Consider the following 15,230-nt stretch of genomic DNA (forward strand, 5'->3'; position numbering starts at 1 on the left):
CCATGCTGTTGAGATTCATGTCTACTTTATTTTATATTATAGTTAATTATAACATATTGAATTAATTTCAATACATAAAATTTGTTTGAGAAAATAATATCCAATTGTAAAATAAAAAAAAATAAAACTAATAGTAAAGTAAAGAAATCATCATAGTTTAAAGATACCGCTTGAAAACTGATTTGAAAAGGTTTTGAATAATTGAATAATTGAATTAATTAATTTACGAGCTGTCAGGTCAGTCGAGATCAATATTTTTTTTAATTAAGATAATGTTATTACCATCATCTCGTCCATGAATTAATTTTACTGTTCCATATTAATTGAAAGACAAGGAAGATCTTCACAGTGAGAGAGAGACGGGGAGGATCAAAGGACGCTGACGGCGTTAAGCCTCGAGAATAGTGGAACCGATACCCATGGATAAGGCATCTTAGGAAAAAACACAAGGGGCAGGAGGCTACAAGATTATTGGCTGATTAAATGCCTCGTCGTCACTGTTAGATCCTTTGAGAACAAGATTCATGCCGCATCTGATTCGCGCATTCCGTCTTGTCACTTTCCCTCCGCGCGTGGCTGTGATAACTATCGCAGGCGCCGCCTTTCCATTTCGTCTACACCACCGCTCCTCACATTTACAGACTCCGAGAGCCCGTTTCCGCATGCTTTTTTTCTTTTTTTCCCCTTCCCCTCGAATGCTTTTATTTTTTGAGGGTGGTTGTAACGCGGTTATGATTGATTTTCAAATAATTTATTATATTAATGTTATTTTTTAATTTTAAAAATTATTTTTAATATTAGTATATTAAAATAATTTAAAAACATTAAAAATATATTAATTTAAGTTAAATAAAAAAATTTAAATTTTTTTAAAAGTATTTTTCAAATAAAAACAAGTTGGTATTGAAGCTTGAGAATCTTTGTGTGGGGAGAAATAAATAGGAATAATTCCTCATTCTTCGAAATAATCAAGTCCTCATCTTACCAGGGAATCAGTTGTTTTTACGCATCCCAGGAATAGAAAAAAAAACAAAAAGAAAAATAGGAAAACAAAGGAGAGGAGAATCTGGGATCGGAGAGTGCATGATTTATTTATTTATTTATTTATATATTGTTGGTACTAGTACTAGCTTATTGTTAATTGCTAGATACATGAAGAGATCCCCTTTAACTCAATGACCCTCATTTGTCCCTTGTGGTCCTCCGCTCATCGTGCCTGCCATGGAAGGACCCAAAAAGGGGAAAGAAAAAAGTCAAAACCAAAATGAGCGAGGGATAGAAGACAATGCGACCACAATATTAAAGTAAGGTTGTGTGTGTGTGGTGGGTAACAAGTCCACGTGAGAGAGCATTCTCTTCTATGCTTACGTTAATGAATGGAACAGTGGTCCTGCTGGGGTTTTCAGGAGTTTGAGAATATTTGAGATTGAAGTAATTAAGGTTATAATTTAAAGTATTTTTTATTTAAAGATACATCAAAAAAATTATTTTATAAAATTTATTTTTAATATTTACATATTAAAAAATTAAAATATAATAAAATATAATTTGTACCATGTTTTCAAACATCATCTAAATTTAAAAAAAAAAAATCAAGAAAATAAAGGAGGAGGTTAGTATAAGGATCTCTTAGGCAAGGTGCTAGACATCTCTTTCCATGTTCTTGAGAGGGGGTGAGAAAGAGTTCGATGTGGGGAATAAAATAACCTGAAAACTAGATAAATTTTATTTAAAATTCACTTATTGTAGAAAAATTCTAAGTAAATATATTTTTATTATTTTTTATGGATCATAAATATAAATCTGTAAATCCTGATTGTATTTTTCTATTTATTTGGTAATTACTTATATGTCACTGATTACTTTTTTTTTAGTGTTATAGAATTTTCTATTATTTTTCAAGGATTTAAATGTTTTTATCTGAAATATTAAATAAATCCCAATTGCTCTTGAGAGGGGGAGAGAGAGTTGGATGTGGGGAATAATAATAAATTGTTTATTTTTACATCTTAAGGTATTTTTTTTAAAAAAAATAATTTTTTCACTTCAAATCTTTTTTTATATATTTATAAATTGATTTGATGTGTTAATATCATAAATATTTTAATATATTTCTAAACAAAAAAATATTTTAAAACACAATAGTTACCGTACTCTAAAATATCCACATAAAATAACCCAAAACCTAAATAAATTTTGTAGTGATTCTATTAGCTGCTTCTTAGAATTCGGGTATAGAAAAAACAAATCCGAGTAAATATATTTTAATTATTTTTTATAGATGATGAATTTAAATTTTTACATCCTCCTTGTATTTGTCTATTTCCTCAATAACCACTTGCATGTCAATGGCTGCTACTCCCTTCAACGCCATACAGAATTTTATACTCTCTTCAAGGATTTAAGTGTTTTTATCTGAAACATTAAACAGATTCCAATGGTCCTAAAGAATAAATTCGCGTTGGATTATACTGATTTTTCCTCTGAGGCAAGCTAAGTGCAGTGCAGTGAAGATTTTTTAAGAGTTTATGCTAAAATTATCATTTGTGATAGGCTCGGCCTTGATTAGCATATGTCTTATATATCTTAGACAGATTTGGCTGGGCTAGAACAATTCTAAGCCTGTGTTTTGGATTTTAGGTGCTCCTTTCGAAAGAGAACAGGCCCATTATATTGTTAGTTACATGTCTTTCAAGTGTTAGGAATTGATATCACGAATGAAGATTCCAAGTGTCAAAGACAAATTAACTATTAATTATCATATCCTTGAAAGCATTTGCATTTAGTGAAATGCTTTGAACTTTTTCAATTTTTTCGTCAAGGATTTTTTTCCTTCCATGTTGTTGGTATGATTGAGTTATGGATTTTTTTAATTTATTTTAATGTAATTTTTATAAAGTTATTTAGAATTTATGATTTTGGTTTTGGTAGGTTAAATTGGGTTTTTTTTTGTTTTATTTTTATTTTTTTTAAATGTATCCTTTAATATTGGATTGATTGAAAAATTGGTTTTAATTTTTTTATTTGTTTTTCATAAGGTTATCATGGTATTATGACCCGAATAGTGAATTTGATTGGTTAACTAGGGTTTTTTATGCCTTTTTTAATTGAGTATTTTTTAAAAAAATTTATTCTTTAATATTAGATTAATAAAAAACTTACCTTTATTTTTTTATTTTCATGAAGTTATCTTGGTCTCATTATCCGAATTTGATAAATTAACTAAGGTTGACTCAGGGTTTTTTTTGTTTTTAATTGATTTTTTTAATTTAATAATTCAACACAAGGTTGATTGGGGATTGTATTTTATTTTTTATCTTATTTCTTTAGAATTATCACAGTTTTATGACTTGGATTACGAGTTAGCCTAATTGCCTCAAGTTTTTTGTCTTTTTTTAACTTTTTTTTTAAATTTTATTCTTCAATATTGGTTTGGTTGTGAATTAAAATTTATAATTTATTTTGATTTACTTTTTATGAAAATGTCTTGGCCTTATGACTCAAGTCATGGGTTTGGTCGGTTAACTTGGGTGTACTCGAATGGTTCTTTTATGTCTTTTTTAATTTATTTTTCTTCAATTTCATGTTCCAATATTAAGTTTATTAGAAATTAAGTTTCATAATTTATTTTAATTTGCTTTATATATGATTATCTAGATCTCATGAATCAAGTACGACAGGTTAACTTGAGTTAACTTCATTTATATTTTTAATTTTATCTTTTAATATTAAATCAATTGAGAATATGGAATAATATTTTTTTATTTGCTTTTTACATAATTATTATAGTCTTATGAACCGAGTTAGAGATCCTGAAAGTTAATCTGGGTTGATCTAAGTAAATCTAAATAGATCTAATGAGTTGTCTTCTCAATATTTTAAAAAGAATGTTATCTTAATTTTTCTATTCAAAATATATTTTTAACGATCATTTTAGATTGTTTTTTAATTTGCAAAGTCAAATATATTACATCAAGTCAACCTCTATATAATTATTATTTTTTCTATTGAAAAACATGTCAACAACACCTAGATATCTTTCTTTTTTTATGTTCAACAAAAATTCAGGTGGGCAATTATAGAGTGACTATCTATTTCTATATTTATACACTACTTTCTTGATCATGCTCTGTCTTTAATTAATTACAATTTTTTATGAATTTTAAAGAATAATATTCAAATTATTAGAGATTTTTTGGTATTATTATTAAACTTGATATAATAATTCAAACTTGAAAAATCCTGAACCAAATCTTTATTTAACCCAAAGTTTAAATTAAACTGAATTATCACGAGTGAACTTGTTCACTGAATAAGTCCAAAGAAAAAAAAAAGTCATGTTCATCTCAGTCAATCCATAACATCGGCAATCCAGGATAGAGACTTTACTGTGCATTCTTGACTTCAACTTTTGAATAAGGGATTTTTCAATAAAATCATTAATTTCATTGTATTAAAGTATTTAGTTTTAATAGGCTCCTCATTTTGCAAGGCTTAACTTATTAAATCTCTCAATTCATATAAACGTAACAAAAATAATAAATTTAAAATGTTTTAAGAATCTTAAATATCTTGTTAAATAAATTTAGAGTTGTTTAGAATTTATATAAAAATCAATTTAAGATCAAATATTCTTCTCAATTTTAAATAATTGCTTCAAACTTGAGTTGTTATAAATTATAAACCGTTCAGGTATCTGATCTTTAATAATAATCCATATTAATTACAAATAAAAAATCTCATTCACCTTTTTATTCATCTTTTTATAAGAAAGATTGTTATATCTTTAAACGTTACCTATTTTCTTTTGTATTTAGATATTTTATTATTGTATTTGTTATACTATCTTGTATTAAAAAATAAAAGGTATAATATTTTATTTATAAGAGAAATCTAAAAACTATATAAATAGTAAAATATCAATTTTTTTTTTAAATAATATATATATAATTTTCTATACAAAAGATTTTGTTATGTAAACTTCAAATTCATTCATCAAACATTATATCCATTAATTAAATACAATTTTTTATTAATAATAATACATTATACATAAGTAAAATCATTGCCACATGTAATTAAGAGATTAACAACATAATTAGCTATCCCTGGAAGCCATTCAATAAACCTAACACAACAACTTCCTGCAGAACAATGCCAATTGCCAGCTTCACCATAAAACGCAACTAGATTTTTTCCCTACCTTTTGCCTCTTGACAGAAGGTGCAAGCTGTAAACTTGCACGACAACATACCAGTGTGGAAATACCCTCATCCTATTTTTTTCCTTGTTTTCCCTCTAAGTTGATAATCTCGTGCTTCATCTAGATTTGCTATAGACATTTGACTACTGATAAACGTAATCAAGTTTTCCATCTCAGCAGTTTCAAATATCTGCATGCAAAAGAACCACAGCAGGTCACGATGGACAGCGATCACATTCAAAGAGAAAAGTTGCCTGGAATAATCTATCTAACAAGACATCCAGTCCTCTCCAGAGCTTGGAGGGGACATCAAATACAATTGGAATATTACATAAGACATACAGAATACATCCAAAGAACAGTACACAGATTTCAGAAGCAAAGCAAGCTTCAGCATCAGCATCAGTCGCAACTGGAAACAAAACTCTATCAGCCGTCTTCCTCTCTTCAATGCAATTTGATGCAGTCAAGATTCTCAGACACAGTTCTCATCCTAGGACGCAATTCAGGATCCAGTTCGGTGCAATTGAGTGCGATATGAAACACTGCAACAACTTGTCTCTCTGCGTGAACCTCACTTAATAATGCAGGGTCTATAATCTCAGACAAGGGGCGCGCCTCTCGAAACATGTTCCTCACAAGGATATCTAGTCCCTTACCATCATTTTCTGGTCTTGAATCTGGTAGCCATCCAGTTAAAAGCTCCATCAGTACAATTCCAAAAGAGTACACATCGCATTTCTGAGTGAACTTGCGGCCAGAGACTCGAGCTTCTGGTGCCAAGTAAACATTAGAGGGAGCTGAAATTTTCAAGCCCGTAGCAGAGGAAATGGTTTGGTTCAAATACTGTTTTTTTGATGCTGGAGTAGTGAATTTTGAGCCACTCGATGCAAGACGTGCAAGCCCAAAACTGGAGATGTAAGGCTGGAGTTCATCGTCCAGCAGGATTTTTGTAGATTTTAAGTTGCCATGAACATGCTTTCGAGGGCTGTGCTCATGTATGTACATTAAACCCCTAGCAGTTCCTTGAGCAATTTTCAACCTAGCCGCCCATGATAGCGCTGGCAAAGTATTAGAAGGTCCTCCTGCAAAATTTTTAACACCATATGGAGATTCATTACATTGATAATTGAAACCTTCAGGGGCTGTCTTTAACACCATATGGAGACTCATTAACATCACTAATTGAAACATTCAGAGCCTGTCATAAGGTTCTGAGTGAAATAATAGCAACAAATGATCATTGCAAGCACGATAATACCAGTGCTGCAGAGCATATTCTCTTTCATATTTTAAGATGCAAAAAGGAACTTAACATGCATGTGTCAAGAGTATCAGTTAACAGGAGAACATTATTCAGTGTACTGAGAAAAATCAGATAACTTAAACGCCAAACACCAATATATAAAAGAACAAAGTTCCATATTTTAAAGTCAAATAGCACCTATGATGCATGATGAATCACAGCAGTACAAACAAAAAGCCTGCCCAGCAGTCCATGATTTGGATACATGTCACAGAGAAATATCAATAGTGAGAAAGATATCGACCTCAGCATTCACCCTTGAGGGCTGTTAAAAGACGTTAGATCTTGTATTTATAGACACAAGCTATGGTAGTTTGTGAGGACCACACAATACTGAGCATAAGCAAGCGTGGTAGATTGAGAGGGCCACAGCATCAAGAATACGTCCAGAAGCCAATTACCATTTATGGGAAATCAAGAAGACAAATAATTTGAATATTTGAAGGGAAGAAAACGACGAGAATGATGCCCCAGGTGCATCAGAGCAGGAGTTTTTACCGCTTCAAAGAAAAGGAAGGCATTGCAAACTTGAAATATTCCAAAGTTGCTAGTGCTAACTGCTAGGATAATTCCAGCGTACATCCCTGAGTATATTTTTGTGGTTGAAACATATTCAAAACTGGGAATGTGACATCAACACGTTCCACAACTGGAACATAACATCAAATTGCCCCCCCCCCCCAAAAAAAAAAACTAAGTATTTCAATTTCTAATATTTAGGGTCAAGCATTGCCGCAGGTCCTTTTCAGTTGCCAGCGAATTTGACCCATTGTTGAATATGTGCTCTTCTTAAAGCATCCATCAAGCATCTCTTAAAACCGAGGAAAACAACATTTGACACAATTTACTAGCTTCAACAGGCTTCACTATTCCAATCTCACCACCCAACTTAAAAGACTAAGAAAAACATTTTCTTCATGGAGATTTACGACTCTGAAGTGTGTACGCAAAGTAATGATATCCAGATATAGCATTAAAAATCGAATGCAAAATCAATATCTCGAGAAGTTACAGCAGATAAAAGCATAAAACATCTCACAGATGCAATTAACAGTTTGAATTTTCGCATTTTAAAGCATAGTTATCAAATCAAGCTTCGAGTTGGTTGTTAAAATGAAACGATATCATTTTAAATAAAAATTAAAAGAAAAATCCTTGGAGGTGACCGAGCTGGGTCTCTCACCCTGGTATGACCGAGCATACCTCCAAACTGGTTCAAAATAAAAACCGGTTAGAGCTAGGGTCAGGGTCAGGGTCCGGTCATCTCGGGTTTGTTAATTTTAAATTTCTTTGTCGTCTATGGTTGATCTGTAGGAAAACTAACTTATCTTTTCTTTGATATTATTCATCTTTTAAATAAAGATTACAGAGGCATGGGTAACGGATACATAGCTAATATCATGGCTGTCTATTGTGCTATACATGGAATATTATGGCTGTCTATGGTGCTATACATGGAAGCATAATTACTGCTTATTATGCTGTGCATGGAAGGAAATCACGTATACTAAACAGAGTGATAAAATCATGGGGATAAAATCATGAATGATAAACTGTATCTCTTCATCCCCCCTCAAGCTCAAGGCGGTATTGGACTGATGAAGAGCTTGGTTCTATTTGGTACAAATTTGGCAGCGCATAAAGGTTTTGTAAAGATATCAGCGATTTGAGCTGGACCAGAGATATGTTGCAAAGAAAGACTACCACGAGCAACTTGTTCCCGAACAAAATGAACATCAATCTCAATATGTTTCGTGCGATGATGGAAAACAGGATTCTTAGCCATGTTGATAGCACTTAGGTTGTCACAATATAATATGGGAGCAGGAAGTAAATAACCGATGCTTTTCAAAAGATGTATAAACCACATAAGTTCAGCAGTGGTGGATGCTAAAGCACGATATTCAGCCTCAGCTGTGGAACGAGACATTGTAGCTTGCTTTTTAGCTCCCCAGGACAATAAGTTATCACCCATATAGATAGCAAAACCAGTCGTAGAACGACGATCATCCCTGGAGCCGGCCCAATCCGCATCACAAAAACCACGAAGAGCAATTTGAGGAGTTTTGACAAAGTGAAGACCAATATTAAGAGTACCTTTGAGGTATCGAAATACACGCTTAACAGCAATGAGATGAGAGTCACGAGGATGTTGCATAAATTGGCAGACATTATGGACCGCATAGGAGATATCGGGGCGTGTCAAGGTGAGATATTGAAGCGATCCAACAAGTCGACGATAATAAGTTGAATCAGATAGGAGAGTGCCCTCATCAGCAGTCAACGACGTACCAGAAGCCATAGGGGTGGAGACTGGTTTTGCACCAGACAGTCCAAACTTCTGAAGCAGAGAAAGAAGATAGCGAGTCTGAGTGACAGTGATGGTCGACTCACTGCGTGTGATTTGGAGTCCTAAAAAAAAATGAGCATCTCCAAGATCCTTCATGTGAAAAGCAGCAGATAGATGAGAAATAAAGCTCCTAATGCTGGAAGGAGAGCTCCCGGTTATAAGAATGTCATCGACATAAATTAAAAGCATAATGATATCTGAACCTTGACGATGAGTAAACAAGGATTGATCATAGGGACACCGATGAAAACCCATTTGCTGAATATAAGCACTGAACTTCATGTACCACGCTCTTGGAGCCTGTTTTAAACCGTAAAGAGCTTTATGCAAGTGACAAACATGATGAGGATGAGACGAGTCTTCAAAGCCAGGTGGTTGAGATAAATAGACCTGCTCTTGTAGATCACCATGGAGGAAAGCATTACTGACATCAAGTTGTTTAATGGACCAGCCGTGAGACAAACCAAGTGTGAGAATTAATCTGATGGTACAATGTTTAACCACTAGACTAAAGGTTTCATCATAGTCCAAGCCAGGGAGTTGTGTGAAGCCATGGGCAACTAGTCGGGCTTTATAGCGTTCAATTGAGCCATCAGATCGTGTTTCAATTTTAAACACCCATTTGCTGCTGACGAGGTTCATATCTGATCGTCGAGGCACCAAAGTCCACGTGTTGTTGCTGGCAAGGGCAGTAATTTCAGCTTGCATGGCTTGCTGCCACTTTGGATCAATGAGAGCTTGCTTATACGTCTGGGGCTCTTGTGGGTGATTTTCAAAATCAGCGAGAAAGCATGCAGGTATTGGATGTCTAGAAGAAAAGAAAGTCTTAGGCTTTAGTGAACCTGTTTGAGCCCGTGTGATCATAGAATGACGGCGACGTGGAGCAGAATGTGAGATGATCCCAGTTGGCAAAGAAGATAATTCTGGTGCAGCTTGAAGAACAGTGTGAGGAGGAGAAGGCTCCTGGCATGGAGGAGATTGAGGCATTAATGCAGAGTTTTGAACAGGAGGAGATGAAGACTGCTCATGGCCAACAGGATTAACAACTGCAGGTAAGGAATCCGTTGGTATTGATTGCATAGTAGCAATTTGAAGAGACCTGGGAAAAGCACGAACTTTGAACTCATGAAAGTCAGATTTAGTGCATTTTTGTGTAGACCTGAAGGGAAAGGTTAATTCATCAAATTTTACATGCCGAGAAATATATATGCGACCTGTTTGCATGTCTAAACATTGATATCCTTTGTGATGTGTAGAGTAGCCCAAGAACACACAACGGACAGATTTATAGTCCAATTTTGATCGCCCAAAAGGGGTAAGTAATGGATAACATGCACACCCGAAAACTCGTAGAAGAGTATAAGAGGGTGGTGATCCAAAAACAAGCTCACAAGGAGACTTATTTCTAAGATTAGGAGTTGGAAGCCGATTGATAAGGAATACTGCAGTTGTGAATGCAGCTGTCCAGAATCGTGGCGGGATGGATGCATGAGCCATTAATGTTAAACCAGTGTCCACAATATGCCGATGCCGACGTTCAGCCAATCCATTTTGCTCTGGTGTGCCAGGACAAGATAATCTGTGAATAATACCATTGGAAGCAAAACAGTCTTGTAAACGTTGGTTTACAAATTCTCCTCCACCATCACTTTGAATTATTTTTACAGTAGTATTGAACTGGTTAGCCATTTGCTGTAGAAATGCTGGAAATATAGTAATAACATCAGATTTACGAGCCATAGGAAAGTGCCATATGTATCGAGAATATTCATCGACGATGATTAAATAAAATCGAAATCCATCATAGGATGGAATTGAGGCAGGTCCCCACACATCGGTATGAAGAGTGTGCAAAAAAGTAGTAGCATATGTCTTTCGAGAGCAAAATGGTAACTTTGTTGATTTACCCAAGACACAACTTTCACAAAAACCAACAGTATTATTCAAAGATGATAAACATAAAAGCTGAAGAATTCGAGATTGAGGATGTCCCAGCCGAGCATGCCACAAGCTGCTAGATACTTTTGTTGATAATAGGCCAACTGGAGATTTTGTATGTTGTCATAGCTGGATTGGATACAAGCCATCAACCATGTAGCCCTTAAGTAGCACTTGTTTCGTCCTCATGTCCTTAAAAAGAAAGCCCCAAGAATAAAATATGAAATAACAGTTATGCTCCTTTGTAAGTTGAGAGACAGATAGCAATTTCTTTTTAATGTCAGGGACAACAAGAACATTATTGAGTTTAATATTAGTAGCGGGTAGTGAGACTTGTCCAATACCAGATATTTGTAATCCATTTCCATTTCCAACCATAACAGAATCATTGCCAAGATAAGAATGAATACCTTGCACCTCACTTGTATCAGCTGTCATATGATTATTTTCTCCTGTGTCGGGGTACTGATTAGTACTTAAAAGTGCATTGCTCCTGTGTCGGGGTACCAAGTTTCTTCTGTAGGATCTGCAACCTGAAGTGCAGCAAAAGCTTTAAATTGTTCTGCTTCCTCATCAGAGGCAAAACATCCATCAGCTTTATGATTTGGACCTCCACATCTGAAACAGGTTATACCTCCTCGTCCACGACCAGTGCTGTGTCCACCATGATTTGTAAATATTTGAGTACGAGTTCCAGGATTACCTTTAGTGAAGCGTGGAAGACGAGCATCTTTTTGGTGGAATTGAGAATTAGTCTGGTTGTGTGTAATATTACGACCACGAGAACCATGAGTTCCACGAAACTTTGTACTGGTTCTGCTACGGTTTGTGAAGAATGCAACATTAGGAGAAGTCACCCGCGTTGCTTGAAGACGTATTTCAAAATCACGTAGTTTGCCAATGACTCCTTCAAGAGGTGGAAAAACATCTCTAGCATTTAAGGCTGCCACTATAGGATCAAACTCAGATCCTAAGCCTCGAAGAATACATATGATGAACTCATCGTCATCCATTGGCTTACCTGCACCCCTCAGGGACAAGGCTAGAGATTTGGCCTTGTGCAGGTAATCTTCTAAAGAAGAACCGCCTTTGTTGAGCGACTGCAACTCGCCCTTCATCTGTTGAAGGCGATCCCGAGTATGACTACCATAAAGAGTCTGCAAAACATGCCAAGCATCATGAGAGGTTTCACTACTGATGACTTGGGAAAGGGGACCATCGGACAAGGAGCTATTGATCCACCCAAGGATCAATTGATCAGTGCGCAGCCACATAGCTGCTGCTGGATTGGTTCGAGACACACCATCTTCACCAGTGATGGTTTGTGATGGGCAGGAATCCTGATTTTGCACATAACTGAGAAGACCATTGCCACGCAAAATGGGAATGACTTGTGCTTTCCACAAAAGATAATTAGTCGAAGCTAGCTTAATAGAAATATCAGGCAAATGAGGAACAACAGATGAGAACTCAGAAGAATGAGAATTTGACACAGGTGGGATCAAAGAGGTAGAAGACTCCATCGTTGGTGATACCTAAAATAAATAATGAAAAGAAACCGTGGTTTGTGTAGGAAAACTAACTTATCTTTCCTTTGATATTATTCATCTTTTAAATAGAGATTACAGAGGCATGGGTAACGGATACATAGCTAATATCATGGCTGTCTATTGTGTTATACATGGAATATTATGGTTGTCTATGGTGCTATACATGGAAGCATAATTACTGCTTATTATGCTGTGCATGGAAGGAAATCACGTATACTAAACAGAGTGATAAAATCATGGGGATAGAATCATGGTTGATAAACTGTATCTCTTCATGATCAACTAAGCATTTTACTCATACATGATCTGAATTCACTTGTTTTGTTCGGGAAATAAGCATTAGACAAGAAGGCCAACGATCAACATCACATGGAATTTAAGACTCGGTTTATTTTTGGACAGAAAGGTTCCATCTTTGGACTCCACACTTCATTGTAAGGCAATCAAGACATTATTTATCGGTTTTTTGTTTTTTTTAACCAACGACATTATTTATCATGGAATGTATTGTTAGTGGAAACTTTAAGTATATTGTAAAGTTAAAACGAGTAGCAAATCTAATAAATGCTCCTAGAATATTGTGTGACACAAAAACAGCAACATTGGACTTGCAAGAATGAAGGGGACCGATGTTAAATTCGATGCAAAAAGACATAAACATGGCTAAGAGAATAAGAGAAATGTTACCATGCAGGGCTGAGTATAAACTTCCATTGCGGATAAAATCAGAGACCAACAGCTTCTCATCATGAGCAAAGTAATAAGCTCTCAGCCTTACAATATTAGGATGATGGACCCTCCCAATTGCTTCAACCTCGGACTCAAATTCCTTCAGCTTCCACGTGGCATCATCTTCACCCAGCCTCCTCACAGCAACAACCATAGGCACCACCGTACCAGACCCACGACCACCCACGACCACCTTGTACACTATCCCATTCCTACTTTTCCCCACCACAGAAGCAGATGCCCTCAATAAATCCTCTAATTCCAAATTAAACCCTTCATCGATCACCATAAATTTACCGTCCTGCCCCTCCTCTTTAAAAGTAACCTCATTATTGCCACTCTTTTCTATCTTTTCTTTTCCCACTTTACCCTCATTAGCCCCCCATTTCTTTCGATACAGCCACGCTGATACCGAAATAACACCGATAACCACCGAAACGCCCGAAATTAAGGGAACTGCTATCGACTCTGTTTTGATTTTCACGTTCTCAACACTCCCAGGGATAAAAACAGGATTTGGGTTTTTTGGGTTCTCAGGATTATCACTAATCGTGATAGTAACAGCTTCAGGACATGGAGTTCGTAGAGGAAAACCACAAAGACTCGGATTTCCAGCAAATGCAGTTGGCCCTTGGTTCACTAATGACCCAACCAAAGGCACTTTGCCACTAAGATTATTGTGTCTTAAATCTAAACTCATCATTACTGGAAAAAACCCATAAGACCCTGGAATCTCCCCAGAAAACGAATTGTAAGACAAATTTAAAGTCCCAGTTAAGCTTTTTAGCTTAATCAAAGATGCAGGGAGAGACCCGTTAAGACAATTAGAAGATAAATCCAAGTGGGTTAAGGCTTGCAAAGATTCAATCTTGGCAGGAATTGGACCTGACAGAGAATTGTTAGACAAATCAAGAAAGCGGAGAGTTGATGCATTGAAGAGCTGTAAAGGTATGAGTTTAGAGAAGTGGTTGCGAGAGAGAGTGAGTCGAGTTAGTGAGTCGAGAAGGCCAAGTTCGGAAGGAATGTAGCCAGTGAGGTTTTTGTTAGAGAGCGAAAGAGAAGTGACTCTGTGGTTAATGCAAGTGATACCATGCCAGTGACATGGGGTTGGGTCAGTTTCAGTCCAGGAAGCTAGAATGTCGGTTGGATCAGTTGTGATTGCGGCTTTGAGGGCTAGGAGAGCGAGACCATCAGTGTTAAGAGACAAGGAGAGAAATCGAAGGTTGGTTAAGGTGATTATAACGAGAAAGGCTGTGACTTTTAAGGGGATTGGTGACATTTTCATTTTTTGCTGTTTGAGCTCTGAGTTTCAACCATTTAGGAGAGTAAGAGATTGGAGAGGATATTTTGCAACGAGGAGTTGCTGAAGAGAAATAGTGGTTAGGTGTGAGGGAGAAGAAGAGGAGAAGGTTTTGGATTTGAAAGTTTTGAACTTGAAATTGGGTTTCCAGTTGGGAAATCCGAGGCAGGCAAGCACCGAGCAACATGGGAACGTAAGCAAATTTGAATTAACACAACGTGTTTTTATTTTTAAAAATACATTCAATTGACATAATATTTTATTATTTTTAAATTTTGTTTACAATATAAAAAAATTATTAAAAAAACAATTTTAAAATATAAAAATAAATATTAAATATAAATAATAAAGTTTATGATTGATTTCTCTACTGTCTATGCACAGCCTTTTTATTTATTTAATTAATTAATTATATATATTTTTAATAATTAATTAATTACTTTTAAGGTAATTTTTTTATTAAGGTTGCTATTGTTTTTAAAATGTTTTTAATTTAAAATACATTAAAATAATATTTTTAATTTATTTTTATATTAACATATTAAAATAATTTAAAAACATAAAAAAAATTATTTAATGATTTCGATAGCATAAAAAATTTTAAAAAAATAAAAATATTTAAAAAAACAATACAGTGCCATCGCTGCCTAAACCCGGAGCCTCAAAAGGTGGGCAGAAATTGGAAGTGGAAAGTAGGGACGGGATCGTAAATGTGCTGTTTACAGACTCTGTGGTTTGGTGTCAGAAAATCATTTGAACAAGGACACATTGCAGACATGCTTCGATGCTGGCGAGCTTCCTTTTTCAGTTTCCACTACCCCTCAGGACCACTCTCGTCAACTCGACAATGGCTG

At 35.2% G+C, this 15,230-nt stretch overlaps 2 protein-coding genes across 3 annotated transcripts; both read right to left on the reverse strand.

Annotated features, from left to right (window-relative positions):
- Positions 1–5,418: 5,418 nt before the first annotated feature.
- Positions 5,419–14,555, reverse strand: LOC105122719 (probable inactive leucine-rich repeat receptor-like protein kinase At1g66830). The gene is made up of 2 exons (XM_011021986.1): positions 13,035–14,555; positions 5,419–6,288 (listed from the first exon to the last, which is right to left on the reverse strand). The coding sequence occupies exons 1-2, from the start codon at positions 14,359–14,361 to the stop codon at positions 5,651–5,653; spliced, it is 1,965 nt and encodes a 654-aa protein (XP_011020288.1). The 5' UTR covers positions 14,362–14,555; the 3' UTR covers positions 5,419–5,650.
- On the reverse strand, positions 10,607–12,322 carry LOC105122718 (uncharacterized). Of its 2 annotated transcripts, XM_011021985.1 has the most exons (3): positions 11,819–12,322; positions 11,285–11,746; positions 10,607–11,243 (listed from the first exon to the last, which is right to left on the reverse strand). In XM_011021985.1, the coding sequence occupies exons 1-3, from the start codon at positions 12,318–12,320 to the stop codon at positions 10,921–10,923; spliced, it is 1,287 nt and encodes a 428-aa protein (XP_011020287.1). In that variant the 5' UTR covers positions 12,321–12,322; the 3' UTR covers positions 10,607–10,920. The 2 variants fall into 2 exon arrangements, with proteins under 2 accessions (XP_011020287.1, XP_011020286.1); XM_011021984.1 differs by having other exon boundaries at positions 11,285–12,322.
- Positions 14,556–15,230: the final 675 nt, after the last annotated feature.

Source organism: Populus euphratica, unplaced genomic scaffold (assembly GCF_000495115.2).
Source record: "Populus euphratica unplaced genomic scaffold, PopEup_1.0 scaffold20.1, whole genome shotgun sequence".
Taxonomy (NCBI): domain Eukaryota; kingdom Viridiplantae; phylum Streptophyta; class Magnoliopsida; order Malpighiales; family Salicaceae; genus Populus; species Populus euphratica.

Bases quoted from the DNA above. Each gene is read 5' to 3' on its own strand.
- LOC105122718 (XM_011021984.1), bottom strand. From the start codon at position 12,320: ATGGAGTCTTCTACCTCTTTGATCCCACCTGTGTCAAATTCTCATTCT. The intron at 11,244-11,284 runs TGCACTTTTAAG...ACACAGGAGAAA, and splicing joins GTACCCCGACACAGGAGCAA to ATAATCATATGACAGCTGAT.
- LOC105122719 (XM_011021986.1), bottom strand. From the start codon at position 14,361: ATGAAAATGTCACCAATCCCCTTAAAAGTCACAGCCTTTCTCGTTATA. The intron at 6,289-13,034 runs GTAACATTTCTC...AAAATTTTGCAG, and splicing joins TTTATACTCAGCCCTGCATG to GAGGACCTTCTAATACTTTG.